The sequence below is a fragment of the Meriones unguiculatus genome, chromosome X (genome assembly GCF_030254825.1).
Source record: "Meriones unguiculatus strain TT.TT164.6M chromosome X, Bangor_MerUng_6.1, whole genome shotgun sequence".
Lineage (NCBI taxonomy): Eukaryota > Metazoa > Chordata > Mammalia > Rodentia > Muridae > Meriones > Meriones unguiculatus.
The window spans coordinates 20,934,521-20,953,280 of record NC_083369.1 but is presented as its reverse complement, the minus strand read 5'-3'; the positions used below and the strand labels follow the sequence as shown (position 1 = coordinate 20,953,280).

Below are 18,760 nucleotides of genomic sequence, written 5' to 3'. Positions count from 1 at the left end.
TTTAATTTGAATTTGTCTATACACAATCTTTATTGTAGGCTAAATAATATCATTTAATTTTGTTTAACATGGATGTTCAATGCACCTCTTTCTGATAAGCACAACTCAAATGTCCACAATAAGAGAACTGAAAAAAATACATTATTTCTATACAGTAAAAAAGAACTCAGAAATCATTTTAAAAATAAGATGTCAACACATATAAAAAAAAGGCCAGACCGTGTAGTACATAGTACAAGAAATGTATTAATATACAACTCTAGAAAATGCAGACTCTTCATGAGATATATAATTTTGAATAATGGAGTCAGTCAGCTTCTTAGTCTGTAGCCTAAGCTAACTTCAAACCTTCAATGTTGTCTAAATTGACCATGAACGTCAGTCTTCCAGTCTTCCCCAATCTGTATTCCAAGTGTTAAACCTATGTGTGTGTGTGCGATATTTGGCTTTGGTAATCTTTTTCTTTCTTCACTTGAAAAATACTGTAACACTTCCTTCCAGCTTCCAGGATTACTAAAAGATGCCCACTGTCACCCAGTTCACTGTCACTCTTTGGCTATTTCCATGATTATGTTTCACCTTGGTTTGTTTTGTTTTATTTGTTTGTTTGAATGCTGTGACTTGGCTATTCTGGGTAGAGAATCATATGATGCAAAACTAACATATTACATTTTCAGCCTTGTTGCCCTATCTACTGATTTCCTTTCTCCTTCTGTTGTTGCCTCTTTAATTATCTCCAGGGTCTACTTATCTTTAGGGAGATCTAAATGTAGAATATGTTGTTCAAACTAGTGGTTTAATTATATTTTTGAAATCTCACCTTTCCGTGTGGGAAAATCAATTATAAGTGTAGAAAGAATCTGAGATAAATAACAGAAAGAGTACAATAGTCCAGGCAACAAATAGTTGTGAGATTTTTTTTGTCTTGTTTGTTTTGAGAAACAATTTTATTCAGTAGCCCAGGCTAGTCTGGAACTTACTATGTACTCTAGGCTGACTATGAACTTGTGGTGTTTTATAGCTCAGTGCTGGGGTTACCTGCATTAGCCACAATATGCAAAAGCTAACAAATGGTTAAGCTTTTAACTGAAGCAGAAATCAACAAAGAAAAAAAAACAAAGATATTTGAGTCTGGCGAGGTGTCACACTGGGAGCAGGAGCTGTTTTTTACTTTTTTGCTTGCCTGCTTTAGCATCCCATTTCCTTCTACTGGGTTGCCTCTTCACCCTTAATATGAGGGGAGGCTCCTAGTTTAATTGTAACTGGACATGACATATTTGGTTAATATCTCTGGGAGGACTGCTCTTTCCTGGGTGAAGGGGGAACAGAAGAGGAGTGGAGTGAGTGGGGTGCTGGGAGAAAAGGGAAAATGTTGTTCTGTGTGCAATTCATGAGAGAAAAAAAAAAGATGGATCACTGGATAAAGGTGCTTGTTATGCAAGCCTGATAACATAAGGTCAATTCCTGGAAACCTACAGTGAGGTCTGGGGTGAGACATTGTTTTCAGGACTCCACATACATGCTCTAGAATGCACTCTACAATAATAATAAATGAAACAAAATAGTTGAAAAAAATAAAGATGTTCCTGGAGAGAAAGCAAATAAGTCACGCTGTTGTCTTGATGTTGAAAACGTCTGCTTTGAGCAATGAACAGTATGGAAATTCTATCTAATTATTTTTTTGCACAGTGCCTCACTATATCTATATTTGGAACAACTTCAGTGAAAAATACATCTTTTTCAAAAATAAAAAGACTCTAAGATTCATTTTGATTGGAGGCAGAATTACTCACAGGAACAAAATGCGTTATGCTTGCCTACATAGATGGCTCATTGATTAAGAACAAATACTGCTCATGCAGAGGACCTGTGTTCAATTCTCAACACCTATATTCAATGGCTTGCAACTATCTGTTAACTCCAGCTTCAGGGGATCTGATGCCTCTGACCTTGATCCATCTCTGACACACACATACACAGTTAAAATTAATTTTAAAAATAAGCCTTTTTAAATGCATCATGCCATACCTACACATCCTAGTCTTATGTATTCATACTAAAAACTTCCCAGATACATGTAAGTTTTAAGACTAATTGACTGGATTTCCCAAAATAGACTTGATTTTCATTAATATTCACATAAACAACAGGGCAAAGGGTGGGGAGGGCTCTGCTGTCCCTAAATATTATCAATTTGAAAAGTTTTAAATACTAACACTTGAATTGTTATAGAAGAATCTTAATGTTGTAAAAACTGATATTATAAAGGACTTACTAATAAGTTTGCTTATAAAATTAAGTCACACAAGTGAAATTTAATCTAAGGAGCATTGCCTCCAAAATAACTCAAAGATAAGTAGCATGTCTACCAGGCCTGTTACCGATAAGTAAAATTTAGGATGCTAGGGTATGAATGTTTACTTAGTATGACCAGCCATTGGGCCCTCATTCCTATACAAATGATATACTTTTAAGGGGCAGCTGGAGTTGGAACAGCATAGAGCCACAACCATCACTAAGTTTTGGTCTGCCATTAAGTTCCCCATGTTCCTATTAGGAAAAATGTGATTCTGTTACAGGGAGCCCACCAGAGGCAATTACTTGGGCACAGAATATGGCCAATTGAAAGTCTTTATTCTAGCCAGCTAAGACAACACTCAGGTATTCAGGACTGAAGCATAGTATTGAAATTTAGAGTAAGGGGATCTTACAGGCAAAACTATATCCTGCTATCTTCCTTAGCAGCTGCAGGGATAAGCTTTATACAATCTAGCAGTTTAACAAGAGCTAGGATAAGCAGTTAGCTGGACAGGGAGGTCTGCACAAACAGACAGTTTAACAGAAGTGAATATAAATTAGCTGGAGCACCTTGATCTCAGGTTCCTAGGACAGAGCTAAATAATTTTCCACAGAACTTTCCATCAAAGAGATCAAATTCTAGTCAAATCTAAAATAGCTTCTGCAAGAATATAAGAAGGAGGAATCTGTTTACTGTCTCACAGTGTCACAATTCTTCTGTGTGGGCAGAATGATCCTGGGAAACAACTAGTCAAAAAGGAATAACACTAGTATACTTACATTATGGCAATATCTTGCTGTATAAATCTCATATCTGCCTCAGTACTTGCAGTCTCCTGACAATTTAAATTGCTCAAAGTTAACCTTGGGCTGGGACTAAAAGAGTTTGAAGGATAACCGTATTTGTGGGATGCATAAACCTAAGGTATATATGTTAATAAAATCTTCCATTCATTGTCAACTGTTATTTGGGTATTAGGCACAGTCAGCTAAATGTACTTTGGTTACAAGCCTTTACTTTATCTCTAACTGTACAGAGTGATTTCTCACTGAGAAGGCATATTATTTCTATAACAAGATAATGAGTAATTAATATGCTCCTCCACACTATGTTCCCTATATTTCCAAAAACTTTCCAGAAAGCCACTGACTATGAACACACAAAATGCATTATTCTGGTTTTTGTTTTCATCTCTGCCCTCTAACATGCAACATTTTATGGCAACTGGAAAAGAACACTGTTGGTTGCTAACTAAGTATATAAGTTGCTAGGCAACCTCACAATTTGAAATCAAGTAGCAAAGAAAGACAAAGAATAGTAGAAGTTTCCATGACAAAGGAAAATAAAAAATTTTTGGAATCAAATACAAGAAAATTCGAGTCTCCACTCAATTTTCAGTTGAGTCACCCTAAGTAAAATCATTTAATTTCCACTTTAATGAACCAAGCAAGTCCAATCTATCAGGAATTAGAATGCTTTGCTATGTGTAAGCAGATCACTATGCATTTCTGTTATTACCTTATTTTCTCTTTTGTTTCCTTTGTGCTGCTTTTTTTTTTCAACCCAGGGACCCTCTTATATTAGGCAATCACTTTACCACTGAGCTATATCCCCATCCCATTGCTAATATCATTACTCTCCATGATGTTCCTTCTGTTCTTCATTTGCCATGTGGAAACTATGGTGAGAATGGGCTATCTTACGCCATTCCTATTTTCTTGTCTGTATTTTCTGAACAAAGTTTCAGAGAGGAATAAACATGGTGGCAACAAAGGGATATTGCTGTAAGGCACAGGAAGGAAGGATTCTGTTCTATAAAGAGGTGTATAAATTGCAGACATACCTCTTATATTCCAATAGCCACCCCTCCCACTAAATTACCATGTATGCACCTATCTCTCTTTGCCCAGTAGACAAGTAGGGTTGTCGTTTCAGTACCTTCTATGGACATTTTTTTGACATTCCAAAATATTTAGCACCCATTGAACTTCTCCTCTGGGATGTTACCCCTCTGACTTGAAATGAAACAGCACACAAATCTCCAGAATCCACAAATGTTATATAGATCTATAAGATGCCTCCCCAGAGCCTTGAAATTCTTTTGTTTAAAGTGAAATCTCACCTCCCAGAAGCATGGGAATCATCAAAATTACCAAACTCAGTATTCTAGTCTTTTAATAAGTACTTCAATGGACAAGATTGCTACCTCAAACATGAAGAGGACACTCAAAATTTCCTTCAGTACCACTGTATAGAAACGTAAATGACTGATTTACAAGTGCTCCTTTTTCCACAGGTACTCATAACAACCACAACCCATTCATTTATTTCTTCAACAGTCCATTGTCAAAGATAATTAAAGTAAAATCTGGATTCCTACTCCTCACCTCACCTCTAATTCATCATACATATGTTCTTGGTCCTTTATTTAGTTATGGGTTACTTTTTTGTGGCTCATCATTTGGCTTCAATTAAAAGTCTACTTGTCTATCTAGGTACAGGAATTAGAAACCTAATTAGATAGTCTTTTCTTGATATATATTCTGTGAGAATGATTATGTCCTAGGAATTTCTGTACCTTCCAGTACTGAAGGGTGACATATCTTAGCTATTGAAATTTGTATACAAAAGAACTGCCTCAGGTGGCACAGAAAATAAAGAAAGCATAATGATTTCCACATAAATAAATAAAGAATACACAGATAATTTTGATTCCATCCTCTGCCTCTTCACAACCTCTCACACTCTGAGAAAAGAGTTTCCTGTTAGCGCACAGCTTCCTAGAAACAGATGTGTTTTCTGATGATATCTTCGGGATTCAGCTATTACTGCTTAAGAGAGAGAAGCCTGAAGCTATCATCAAGAATGGACCTCCTGTTGCGCCGAAGCTTTCTTTGTCGATGCTGGTACCAGACTACACCACCAAGAGCCAGAGCAATGAGCAGTAGAACCAAACATATGGCAATCAAAATAGAAGACACAATCTCAACATTCTTTATGGGGATCTTCATGCCCAGCATCTTCACATTTCCTCCTCCAATGTCCCTTAGGATCACAGCTGAAGTGGAAGAAGAGAAAGGGGATACACATACATGAGGTTACCTTTTACAGACATTTCCTAGAGAAAAACAAGCCCATGGAGGACAGAAGATTTGTCTCCATCTTTCAAAATACCAGCTATTAAAAATAGAGTTTAAATTTATGATCAGATGATCATAATATCACAGCTGGATGCTCTTCTTGATAATCAGCAATATACCTATTCTGTTTGCCCATGAGAAGACCTAAGGGTCACTGAAGAATACTTAAAATCTTGTGCTATAGAAAAATAAATAAATAATTAAACTTGGTCTACATAGACTTAGGGGGGCAGAACTAGGAGAAATAAGTGAAACTTCGTGAAGAATGTTGTGTCAAATTCAGCTAATAAATGCTTGTTTTGACCATTAGACTGTGACAGCTTGCCACAATTCTGTATGGACTCTTGTGGATCATGTTAATAGTAATTCCATATTGATTTTTCCTAATGACTGTGATAGTTTATGCCATACAAACATTCCATTGTTTTCAAATGATCTACAAGGCAAAGCTCAGAATTTGAAGTCACACATTCCAGTCCTCTCAGTCAGACTCAAAACTACCATTCTAGTCTTACCTGCTATTATTTAGCCACTGAAACCCAATCTTTATTTCCCATAATTGATGGTACTTTTATAGATTCTTTGTTTATGTTTCTTACTTTGCCTGACTACTTTCTTCCTTTTTCTCACTTTTCTAGCTCCAAGTGCAATTCATTTGGACAATTAATGGTGCCTTCTTCTAGGTTTCCAAATTGCATTCATTCTTTCTGAATCTATGGTTTATCTAGTCTGTAATCTGGGGCTAAGTGGCTGAATCCCTAATGAATCTTAGTTTACTCCTTTTGTAACAAAGGGGACTATTATCAAATTTAAATGAGCTAATAATATACATGGAGTATTTAGCATGGCACCTGGTAAACAGCAAATATACAATAATTATAAGATAGTATTGCTGTTTACCTTTTCTGTGCACAGCCTCTACCATTACAATTATTGTTTCAGAGTCCCATTCTTTTTAGGCAGTGGAAAGTAGCAATTATGTCTTATTTGTGTGTGTGTGTGTGTGTGTGTGTATGTGTGTGTGTGTGCCTTTGGTAATTGACACTTGTTTGATGAATGCATTGGATGAATGAATGTTTTCACAGAACTGAAAAAAAATAACTTCAAATAAAACTGAACAGCATTCTGGTTGTGAATTTATATTCTGGCATGTTTTTCTCTTGTGACCCTGAACAAACTTCGAATTTAGAAAATTAGTTTGCTGTATTAGATCTTGACAGTTTTTTCTTCAAGTGACAGTTTATGAAAAGTGCACATAGCCAGGTACCATAGCATACGCCTGTAATCCAGCACTCGGAAGCAGAAGCAGGTGATCTCTGTGAGTCCTGAATAGCCAAGGCTACACAGAGAAACCCGATCTTGAAAAACATAAATCAATCAATAAATAAATAAATGAAAATGCACACATAGTATATATGTATATTCATATGTATATATACTGAATATATACATTTGAACATGCACAAATATATATACATACATATATACATACATATTTACATATGTCTGTATATCCAAATATACATATGTAACAAGTGATAAATGTGTATATATTTGGATTACTTGAGTTGAAGGAAATATAATTCAGGCACTGTCTTTTCAAGGTTATCTTACCTATTACTTATCTCTCCTGGATATACCCCAGTCCATGGTTAACAATTCATGAGAAACTTCTATAGGTCATTAGGAATTTACTAATGGGAAGTTGGTTTTAGTAGAGCTGAAAATGTCCAGAGTAAATTGATATTCCTTAGTGTCTTTTTAAAAAAATCTTTTGGGACACAGTCTCAATATGAGTCTAGTCTTGCCTGGAGCCTATGGTTCTCATGCCCTACTACCCAAGTGTAGGGATATCAGACATGATAGCACACCTGGGTCTAATAGTCCTTGTACCTCACACGATTTTTTGAATATTTCCTGGTAAAAGGCACAAGGAGAAAAAAATGAAAGCATAATTTTGACCTAAACATTATAGGAAAAGCATATTTTATTAGAATAGACCCCAAGTTACAATTACTTGGTATTCCATAGATAAAAGAAGAAAAAAATAAAAGTAGTTGTTGATGGATATTTGGTATTTGTTCTAGTCTCATATTGTCCATGTAGGAATTCTTGTTTCTGCCATAACTCTTTCATGTCTTACCCAGCAGGATTTAAAATTTTCTTCTCCCTCACTAATAGTTTGTGGGCTAGGAACACAGCTTTCTATCTGAGGATGTGGTTGTTTTCCCAACTCCAAAGGTAACGGGGAACACAGGAGACAAAGAAACATGTTGAAGATAACTGAATCCTAGTTCTCTGGCGTCAGACATCTTACATAAATCTTAAGGCATTATATTATGGTGCCCGAGTTTAGTCATGCTAGAAGTATCACATTACACACACACACACACACACACACACACAAACTCCACATGTAACTTCTTAGTGTATATACATCGTTATACATACCTTTTCCAATCTCTTTGGTAATGGGAGTAATAGTACTGAAATGTTCTGTGGAAAAAAGAAAAGAGGTTGACCTTATTATTCTTTGTACTAATCTATAGGATTTCTATAGGATATTTACATTACAAAGAGCAAGTTCTTTTGGAATTTGCTTCTTTGTTAAAGTCTCTCTGATTGAATTTTTAGATTTGAAATCTGCTCTAACAGCAAGGGAATCCATGCCTGCTATTTTAAACATAGTAAAACAAAACAAAACAAAACAAAAAACAAAAAACAAAACAAAACAAAAAACATAGCAGGGCATATCATAGGACCTGTGTGGTAACCAGTACAGAATACTGTTGTTGAGCAAATTAACATAGCATCAGCAACCTCTGAAATGGTTATATTTATTCGTATAAATATATTATTTTCTCAGCCTTAAGGAAAGAAGAGTCACTTTCCTGTGAACAATGATGAAAGCCAAGGCATATAGCCGCACAGGGTGCTTAACCCTTAACAGTACATTTATACTATCTACTGTAAGGCTTGAAGAACACTGGGAAAAAGTATCACAAAAAATTTAAGTCCTGGAAGATATAGAGAAGGGTTGCCAAATGTGATCTCCTGAACAAGATACACCCACTGCACTGAGTCTGTCCAAGAATGGTACTGTCAACAGTCAAGCATAAATGTAGGAGGGCCTCAGAGGTCTCTGCCCATCATGGCTGGACATTGCTACAGACAGATTCAGGGAGAGTGAAAACCACTTCCTCCAGCTAAGTACTCAGTGATGATCTCACCAGGCTCTAACAAATACTTCCAATTCAATGATCGTACAGGTGGCTGTGATTAAACTGAATGTCACAAAACCAACATAAAAGTCATGAATCTGAGAAAGAAACTGTTTGCAGGAGGGTGATAGGGAAAAAGGTAGTTAAAGAGGGAGAGAGTAATCAGAACCTGAGTCACCTAGAAAAACAGCCAATGCTGTTAAGCTCTGAGCCATCTCTTAGCCAGAGTGAGTAATCAGAATATACTAATAAACATTCAGGAAGCTGTCAGATAAGAAATTTAATCAGTAAAAATGATATTAAAATGTTAAATTGAACCACAGAAGCCAACTCAGACTACTCTACCCAGAAAAACTTTTAATCAACATAGATGGAGAAAACAAAATATTCCATGACAAAACTAAACTTAAACAATATCTGCACAGCAACCCAGCCCTACAGAAGATACTAGAAGGAAAACACCAATTCAGTGAAAACAATTACACCCAAGAAAACATAGGATACAGATAACATTCACAACAAAAATTAGAAGAAAACAAGCAATGAATCATAGTAACACCAACTCCACAATAAAAGAAACTAACATTCATTGGTCACTATTATCTATCAATATCAATGAACTCAACTCTCAAATAAAAAGACACAGACTAACAGAATGGTTACAGAGACAGGATCCAACATTCTGCTATACCCAAGAAACATACCTGTGCAACAAAGAGTTAAGGGCTGGAAAATGTTTTTCAAGCAAATGGACCCAGAAAACAAGCTGAGTAGCTATCCTAATATCTAACAAAATGGACTTTCAGCAAAAATTAATCCAAAAAGATGAGGAGTGGCACTTCATTCTCATCCAAGGAAAAATCCACCAGGAGGACATCACAATTCTGAACACCTATGCCCCAAATACAAGAGCGCCTAAATCTGTAAATGAAACACATCGATACCAACACCTTAATAGTGGGGGAATTCAACACTCCAATCTCACCAAGGGACAGATCATCTAGGCAGAAGTTAAAAAGGGAAATAAAGGCACTCAGAGAAGTCCTAAATCAAATGGACCTAATAGATGTCTACAGAACTTTTCACCCAAATTCAAAAGAGTATACCTTCTTTTCAGCACCTCATGGGACCTTCTCTAAAATAGACCAAATAGTTGGCAACAAAGCAAGCCTCAGCAGATACAAGAAGATTGAAATAATCCCTTGTATCCTATCGACCACCATGGGCTAAGGCTGGACCACCACAACAACAAAAATAGCAAAATGCCTACACATACATGGAAACTGAACAACTCCCTACTCAATAACAGTTGGGTTAGGAAAAAATAAAGAAATTAAATACTTCTTAAAATTCAATGAAAATGAAGGCACAGCATACCCAAACTTATGAGACACCATCAAAGTAGTGCTAAGAGGAAAATTGATAGCACTAAGCGCCTTCATAAAGAAATTTGAAACATCTCATACAAGCAACTTAATGGCCCACCTGAAAGCCCTAGGGAAAGAAAAGAAGCAGACAAACCAAAGAGGAGTAGATTGTTGGAAATAATAAAACTCAGGGCTGAAATCAATAAACTAGAATCAAATAAAACAAGTCAAAGAATCAATGAAATGAGGAGCTGGTCCTTTGAAATAATCAACAAGATAGAGAGACCCTCAGACAGACTAACTAAAAGGCAGAGAAACTATCTAAGTCAGCAAAATCAGAAATGAAAAGGTAGACATAACAACAGACACTGAAGAAATTTAAACAATCATTAGGTCTCAGTACAAAAGCCTATATGCCACAAAATTTGAAAACCTAAGTGAAACGGACAATTTTTTATTAGATTCCATTAACCAAAATTAAATGAAGATCAGGAAGAAAGACTGAATATTCCTATATTACCCAAGGAAATAGAAGCAGTCATTAAAAGTCTCCCTTCCAAAAGCAACAACAACAAAAAACCCAAAGGCCAGATGGTTTCAGTGCAGAATTCTACCAGACCTTCAAAGAAGTGCTAACTGCAATTCTCTTCAAATTATTCCACAAAATAGAAACAGAAGGAACATTACCAAACTCATTCGATGAAGCCACAGTCACCTTGATACCTAAACCACACAAAAACCCAACAAAAAAGAGAACTTCAGAGCTAGCTCTCTTATGAACATACATACAAAAATATTCTATAAAATACTTGCAAACTGAATCCAGGAACATATAAAATATATCATCCACCATGACCAAGTAGGCTTCATCCCAGGCATGCAGGGGTGGTTCAATATATGAAAATCCATCACTGTAATCCACCATATAACAAACGGATGGGAAAAAACCACATGATCATCTCCTTAGATGCCAAAAAAGCATTTCACAAAATCCAACACCTATTCAGGTTTAAAGTCTTGGAGAGATCAGGGATAAAAGGCACATACCTAAACGTAATAAAGACAATAAACAGCAAGCCTATACCTAACATCAAACTAAATGGAGGAAAAATTAAATCAATCCCACTGAAATCAGGGACAAGGAAAGGCTGCCCACTCTCTCAATATCTCCTCAACATAGAACTTGAAGTCCTTGCTAAAGCAATAAGACAACTAAAGGAGTTCAAGGGGATACAAATCGGAAAGTAAGAAGGCAAAGTATCACTATTTGTAGATGATATGATAGTATACCTGAGTGACCCCAAAAATTCTACCAGGGAACTCTTACAGCTGATAAACACCTTCAGCTAAGTGGCTAGATACAAAATTAACTCAAAAACATCAGAAGCCCTCCTGTATACCAAAGACAAAAGGGCTGAGAAAGAAATCAGGGAAACAACAATCTTCACAATAGCCACTAATAACATAAAAGTACCTTACTGTGACTCTAATCAAGCAAGTGAAAGACCTGTAAAAAAAAAAAAAAAAAAACAAACAAACAAACAAAAAAAAACTTTAAGTCTCTGCAGAAAGAAATTGAGGAAGGTATCAGAATATGGAAAGATCTCCCATGTTCATGCATCGGTAGGATTAACATATGACCATCCTGCCAAAAGCAATCTACATATTCAATGCAATTCCCATCAAAATACCCATACAATTCTTTACAGACCTTAAAAGACAAATTCTCAACTTCATTTGGAAAAACAAAAACCCCAGAATTTCCAAAATGATCCTGTACAACAACAGATCATCTGGAGGTATCTCCATCCCTGATCTCAAGCTGTACTACAGAGCTATAGTAATAAAAACTGCATGGTATTGGCATAGAAACAGAATTTTCAATCAATGGAATCAAACTGAAGACCCAGAAATAAGCCCACATACCTACAGATACTTGATTTTTGACAAAGAAGCTAAAACCATTCAATGGAAAAAATACAGCATCTTCAACTGGATGTCTGACTGGATGTTTACATGTTGAAAAATGAAAATAGATTGATATTTATCACCCTGCACAAAACTAAAATCCAAGTGGATCAAATATCTCAACATAAAACCAGACACACTAAATCAGTTAGAAGTAAAAGTGGGGAAGAGCCTAGAACTCATTGGCACAGGAAACAATTCCTGAATAGAACACCAACAGCACAGGCTCTAAGATCAACAATCAATAAATGGGACCTCATGAAACTGAAAAGCTCCTGTAAAGCAAAGGACACTGTTGTCAAAACAAAATGACAGCCTACAGACTGGGACAGAGACTTCACCAAACCTATATCAGAATATAGGCTAATATCCAGAATATATAAAGAACTAAAGAAGTTAAAAAGCAACAAATCAAGTAATCCAAATAAAAAATGGGGTACAGAGATACACAGGAAATTCTCAACAGAGGTTTATAGAATGGCAGAGAAACACTTAAAGAAATGTTCAATGTCCTTATTCATCAGGGAGATACAAATCAAAACGACCCTGAAATTTCACCTCATACCCATCAGAATGCCTAAGATCAAAAACTCAAGTGACAATACATGCTGCAGAGTATGTGGAGAATTGGGAACCCTCCTCCATTGCTAATGGGAATGTAAACTTGTACAACCACTTTGGAAATCAACCTGGTGCTTTCTCAGACAATTAGGAATAGTGCTTGCTCAAGATCTAGCTATACCATTCCTAGGCATATACCCAATAAATGCTCAAGTATACAACAAGGACATTTGTTCAGTCATGTTTGTAGCAGCTTTATTCGCAATAACCTAAACCTGGAAACAATCCAGATGTTCCTCAACAGAGGAATTGATACAGAAATTGTGGTACATTTACACAATGGAATACTACTCAGCAATTAAAAAACAAGGAAATCATGAAATTTGCAAGCAAATGGTGGGATCTAAAAAGGATCATTCTGAGTGAGGTATCCCAGAAACAGAAAGACACACGGTATATACTCACATATAAGAGAATACTAGACATATAAGATAAACCTACAAAAATCTGTACACCTAAAGAAGCTGAGCTAGAAGGAGGACCCTGGGTAATTATCTCTCAGAAAGACAAATGGGATTGACCTCGAAAGAAGGAGAAAACAGAAACAGGATAGGAGCTTTACAGAGGGCCTCTGAAAGACTCTACCCAGCAGTTTATCAAAGCAGAAGCTGAGAATCATAACCAAATTTTGGACAGAGTTCAGGAAATCTTAGAAAAGAAGGGGTAGATAGTAAGACCTGGGGAGGACAGGAGCTCCACAAGGAGAACAACAGAACCAAAATGTCTGAGCACAGGGGTCTTTTCGAGACTGATATTCCAACAAAGGACCATGCATGGAAACAACCTAGAACCCCTGCACAGATGTAGACCATGGCAGCTCAGTCTCCAGGTGGGTACCCTAGTAAGGGAACAAGAACTGTCTCTGACATGAACTCAGTGGCTAGCTCTTTGATCACCTCTTCCTGATGGGGGGAAGCAGCCTTGCCAGGCCACAGAGGAGGACAATGCAGCCAGTTCTGATGAGACCTTATAAGCTAGGGTCAGATGGAAGGGGAAGAGGACCTCCCCTATAAGTGGACTTGGAGAGGGGTATGGGAGGAAATGAGGCAGGGAGGGTGGGATTGGAAGGGAATGAGGGAGGTATCTACAGCTGGGATGCAAAGTGAATAAACTGTAATTAATATAAAAAATTAAAAATATTAATTAAAAATAAAACTTTCCTTCTGGTAAAGAAGGGAACTAGGCCAATTTTCTCATGGCTAGTATGTAAATGAAATGCTGTAAGGAAGGGAAAATTCACATCTGGTAGCCTTAGTCTACTGCAGCAGTCCAATTTTCACCTGGGTATATCTCCTCTAAGAATTTACTATTAGAGTATTTGGGCATCTCTGTCGTGTTCTGCTGGAATTGACTGACTTATAAAATTTGAGGGCTTTTATTTTTATTTACTTATTTTATCTTCAGTTTTGTGTGTATGTGTGTTTGTGTGGTGTGTATGTGTTTGTGTGAGAGAGACAGATAAAGAGAGAGACAGAGAGACAAAGAGGGGGAAGGAGAGATTTTATATATATATATGTATATATATATGTGTGTGTATATATATATAGGCTTACAGGTCATACCATTTCTTTTCAATGGCTGCAAACTTAGGTTTTTGTGTTTGCTTATAATCACTGTTTCCCATTCAGCCATCCTCCCAACCCCACACATTTGTCTTTATTGACAATGACCACATCAGAGAAAGATTCATTAGCGATTTCCTTGAAATAATACTTCTTTTACAGTATAAATGACTGATTTTTAAATAAGCTATATTTTTATCAAAGAGTGATAAACCTACATAAGAAAAAAAGTAACCCTCCCTGTTTCAGGCTAGGCCAACCTATGTGAGCTCATGACACTTGCAAGGAAGGATGAGAAAATGAGGCTTGAGGAAATGACTACAAAGGAGCCCTCCTCTATGATAAATCCTGGTTCTTCGTAGCCAGGAGAGCAAGTTCAAGTGTCTCCTTAACTATCACCTGGTTTCCATGGGTTACACAGTTGGTTAGAAAATGACATACTTAGGGGAATTGGATCTCACCTTCATGAGACAAGACAGTAAAGATGGTCTCCATGCCTGCATGAACATGGTCAGTCACATGGCAGTGCATCAGCCATCTCCCAGGGTTGCTGGCTACCATCTCCACGACCTCAAATGTTCCTGGGAAGAGATCTACTACATCTGCCCGGTAACTGTGCCCATTCTGCAAAAAAGATATGGAGGGGGAGAAAATCTGAAAACTATAGGAACCAATTTACAGCTTATAGGAATTAAAATGTATAATGTCCCTTTAATTTTCTTTCCTTTTTATTTGTTTTGTGCTTTTTTTTCTTTTTTGTTTTGTAGAGATGGGGTTTCTTTGTGTAGCCCTGTCCTGGACTCATTTTGTAGATCAGGTTGGCTTCAAACTCAGAGATTCACCATCTTTGCCTACCTAAGTGTTGTGATTGAAGCCCACTAGGTCCCAGCCTATTTTCAATTCTTTAGACTCCAAAATGTCTGTACCAAAGAAAAACTTCAAAGGTCTACTTAATTTACCTCTCCTAGAATCCAGTCATTCAAAATAGAAGAACAGAGGTCTTTTCTCCTACTTTTTCATAAAGTGATACAAATGAAAAAATGGTATCAGTTCTTGAGGGTCCAAACTTAGTTTCTCTGAAAATTTCTATAAGCTAAATTCTGGAGAGTCTAGATTAAGCTCTGTTGGAACTACATGATTCCTTTAGAAGAGAATTCAACTTTGTTTTTCTTGCCAAGACTTTGATCAATAGTGAATTCAACTTTGTTTTTCTTGCCAAGACTTTGATCAATAGTTTTAGATCTCTAAGTCTATAACAATGCCTCCAATTCTGTGCTCTTTTCCTACGATTAAAACTGCTTCAGAACCAAATCTTCGGCAGAGTGCAGGGAATAAAAAAAAGGGGGGGGAGGGGAGTAAATATGACCTGGAGAGGACAGGAGTTCCACAAGGACCAAATATATCTGGGCATAGGGTTCTTTTATGAGACTGTTTCTCCAAACAAGGACCATGTATGGATGCAACCTAGAACCTCTGCTCAGATGTAGCCCTTGGTAGCTCAGTATCCAAGTGGGTACCCTAATAAGGGGAACAGGGACTGTTTCTGACATGAACTCAATGGCGGGCTCTTTGACCTCCTCCCAAGGGAGGAGTAGTCCTGCTAGGCCACAGAGGAGGACTTTGCAGCCAGTCCTGAAGACACCTGATAAACCAGTATCAGATGAAAGGGGAGGATGTTCTCCCCTATCAGTGGCCTTGGAAAGGGGCAGGGAGGAGATGAGGGTGGGAGGATGGGGTTGGGAGGGAAAGAGAAAGCCGGATACAGCAGGGATACAAAGTTAACAAACTGTAACTAATATTAAAAAAAACAAACACACACACACACAAAACAACCAACAACAACAACAACAACAACAAACTGTTTCAGAATCAAACATTGTTCCTGAATTTAAATTCTTGTTCTGATGGGTTAAAGACTTTCAAGAATTCTAAGAATATTTCAAATTCCTTGCTCTTAAGATTACTGCTCTTGAAATCTAAAGTCTTTGGCTCAGATACAGTGACACTGATTCCTTTCATCTACCTACCTCCTAAATGAGAGGCATTATCTGACTTATCAGAAGGAAAAGCTAAAGTCTAGAAGTGACTACCTTTGGGATATACAATTGATTAGAATCCCCCACTCAGTGCTCTATATAATAGACTGTCATATGCCTTAACTATTACCTTATTCATTGCCATTACCTTGTACAAAGGTTCTTAAGGCATTATTTTAATCATCCCCAAGCGGCTCAACCATATTCTCAGCTCACCTGATAGAGGAAACTCTCTGCATGGAAGTGAACGGTGTGGATATCAGTATCTTGGCCCATGGCAAGCATGTACCAGGCTACACGTTCTCCTTGGTATACAGTAAGACCTTTGAGGTTAGCATAGAGTTTCCCGTTGATGGCTGTAAAAGAAGAAAATGCCTCATATCTTTCCTTTTATTTACCCTTTTCCACTGCCCTAGGTATAATTCCTATTATTTCTGATGAAAGCAACAGGCTGTTAATTTGTTCTCCCTTTCCAGTGTACCTTCCATAATAATGATACAATGTTATCTCCCTCTAAGCAATTATTCTGTCCATGTTATTCTGAAGCTATTTTTTTCACTTTTTTTCTTTTTATTTATTACAATTTATTAATTTTTGTATCCTAGCTCTAGCTCCCTTCCCAATCCCCTCCCAATCTGCCCGCCCTCCCTCTTCTCCTCTTCCTTAGTGGATCCCCCTTTCCCTAACAACAATCCCATGGCTCTGTAGGTCAGCCAATAAGTTCATTCAAAATACATCTCCACATCACCTTCCCATATTCACCAACTTATAAACAACACTGATTCCAACTAATGTGATTTTTTTCTTTCATTTTCATTCACACAGTCTATTTACGTAATTTATATCCTTAGCTTTCTAATTTTCCCTCTCATAAATACTATTTCCTTATTATTTCTCTTTAAAACTTCACCTCCCTCAAGAAAACTTTTCTGATTTCCTAAGCTCCCTCCTCTATGTAACCTCAATTTCTTATATCACCTTCCCCTTTGAACTCCTTTAATACTCCTCAGCATGATTCATTAGAACTCTCTAAAATCTGTCTTCTAGGTTTATTTATCTTTTATGGTGTGAAAGCTTAAGTTGCCAACTTCTCTTAGGTTACTAATAAGCAGGAAATAAATTTATATACTAAAGTGCAATAGGTTCCTCACACATTTGCAGAACTACATCAGATAACTCAGAGTACAACATATACATTGCTTTGATTAACACATTCGCTTCAAAAGTCACATCCTATGCTAACTTTGAAAGACATTGAACATTGTTACATTAATCATATCAGTAGGATTTTACTTAAAACCGTTTCCTCTCACATCTCATTTTCTCACAGGTGAGGGATAATTTCTACTCTATTCTTCAAGAGGAAAAATAGTGGAAGGAACAGCTACAGTATTTCTCTATGTCTAGCAACATCAAATTGTGGATTTGGTTTAAAAAAAAAAACTAAAATTGCTCAGCTCATCCACTTCTAGATATTTAATCTCTTTGATCACAGAAAAGGGTGCAAATTGGTTCACTAATTGGTTCTGGGTAGGATTCTGCCTCTCCTAATATAGAGAAATTTTGTTGTTCATTGATGCCAATGACAATTTAGAAAACCTATCCATTGCAAGGAAAGTATCAGCAATTATATTTAGTTACAGAATGAAATTCAGTTTTCCAATTAGCATTCTCAGTAATAAGGCTCATATTTTATCTTAACCATTTATTTTTCTCAGTTGATTCAGGAATGTAGAATATTGTTTACTTGTCCCCTTGGACTACACCATTATTTTTCTTTGTATTTATAGTACCAGAGCTCAGAAAGTGTTCAAAAATACATGCTAGCTAGCTAGGTAGGTAGAGTAATAGCTAAAGTTTGAAAAAAAATGGACACCTGAGTAGATGAAAGTGGAAATTAGCCAAATCCTGAATTGGGAGGACCTAACTGTGCCCCCATTTCCTCTTTGTTCTAGCCCATTTATTTCCTTGATTTGACAGAAACTAAAAAAAAAAAAAAAAAAGTTCACTTTGTAAAGTTATGAATCATCTTTTCTAGCGTGAATCACTCATCTTTCCATCAAGGAGAAATAGATAAAAACCTAAAGGACAATGGGATACTACTTTTGAGTTCCATTAGAGCCATGATCAAAGCTGCACCTCACTCTAAGATCAAAGAAATCTTGGACAAGGAGTGCTGGGGAAAGATCACTTCATACATTCCACTGCACTTCAGCTCCCTCTCATTTGAGACTTTCTTATTCTGTGGAGAGTTACCAGATATCTAGATCCAAGGATGGCTTTGATGATACACCTTTCCCACTCCAAATCCATTCAAGAATCAAAAAAATCTTTATTGCAGTTAACATAAGCTCAGTGTGCTATTCTCTGTGGTTGTCTTCTCCACCTACTCTATGCAAATTTAATTTTGCTTTTAAAGTAGTAAAACTAACAAGTTGTCCTTCATTGGTCTGTATTGACAAAACAGATCCAGAATTTAAACTGGTGGTTAAATAACAAGCATTGGCGAGGAAAACAAAGTCAAAATTTTGAAACAGAGGGGCACT

The 18,760-nt window shown here is 36.8% G+C and overlaps 1 protein-coding gene across 5 annotated transcripts in view; it reads right to left on the bottom strand.

Annotated features, from left to right (window-relative positions):
- Window positions 1-18,760, bottom strand: part of Heph (hephaestin) — a 131,154-nt gene continuing 112,394 nt past the window's right edge. For all 5 annotated transcript variants that reach the window (XM_060375504.1, XM_060375503.1, XM_060375502.1 and 2 more), the window contains 4 exons: window positions 16,431-16,570; window positions 14,640-14,802; window positions 7,891-7,935; window positions 1-5,357 (listed from right to left, as the gene is read on the bottom strand). In XM_060375504.1, coding sequence (XP_060231487.1) covers window positions 5,125-5,357; window positions 7,891-7,935; window positions 14,640-14,802; window positions 16,431-16,570 — 581 coding nt within the window. In that variant the 3' untranslated portion in view covers window positions 1-5,124. The remainder of the gene's footprint in view (window positions 5,358-7,890; window positions 7,936-14,639; window positions 14,803-16,430; window positions 16,571-18,760) is intronic.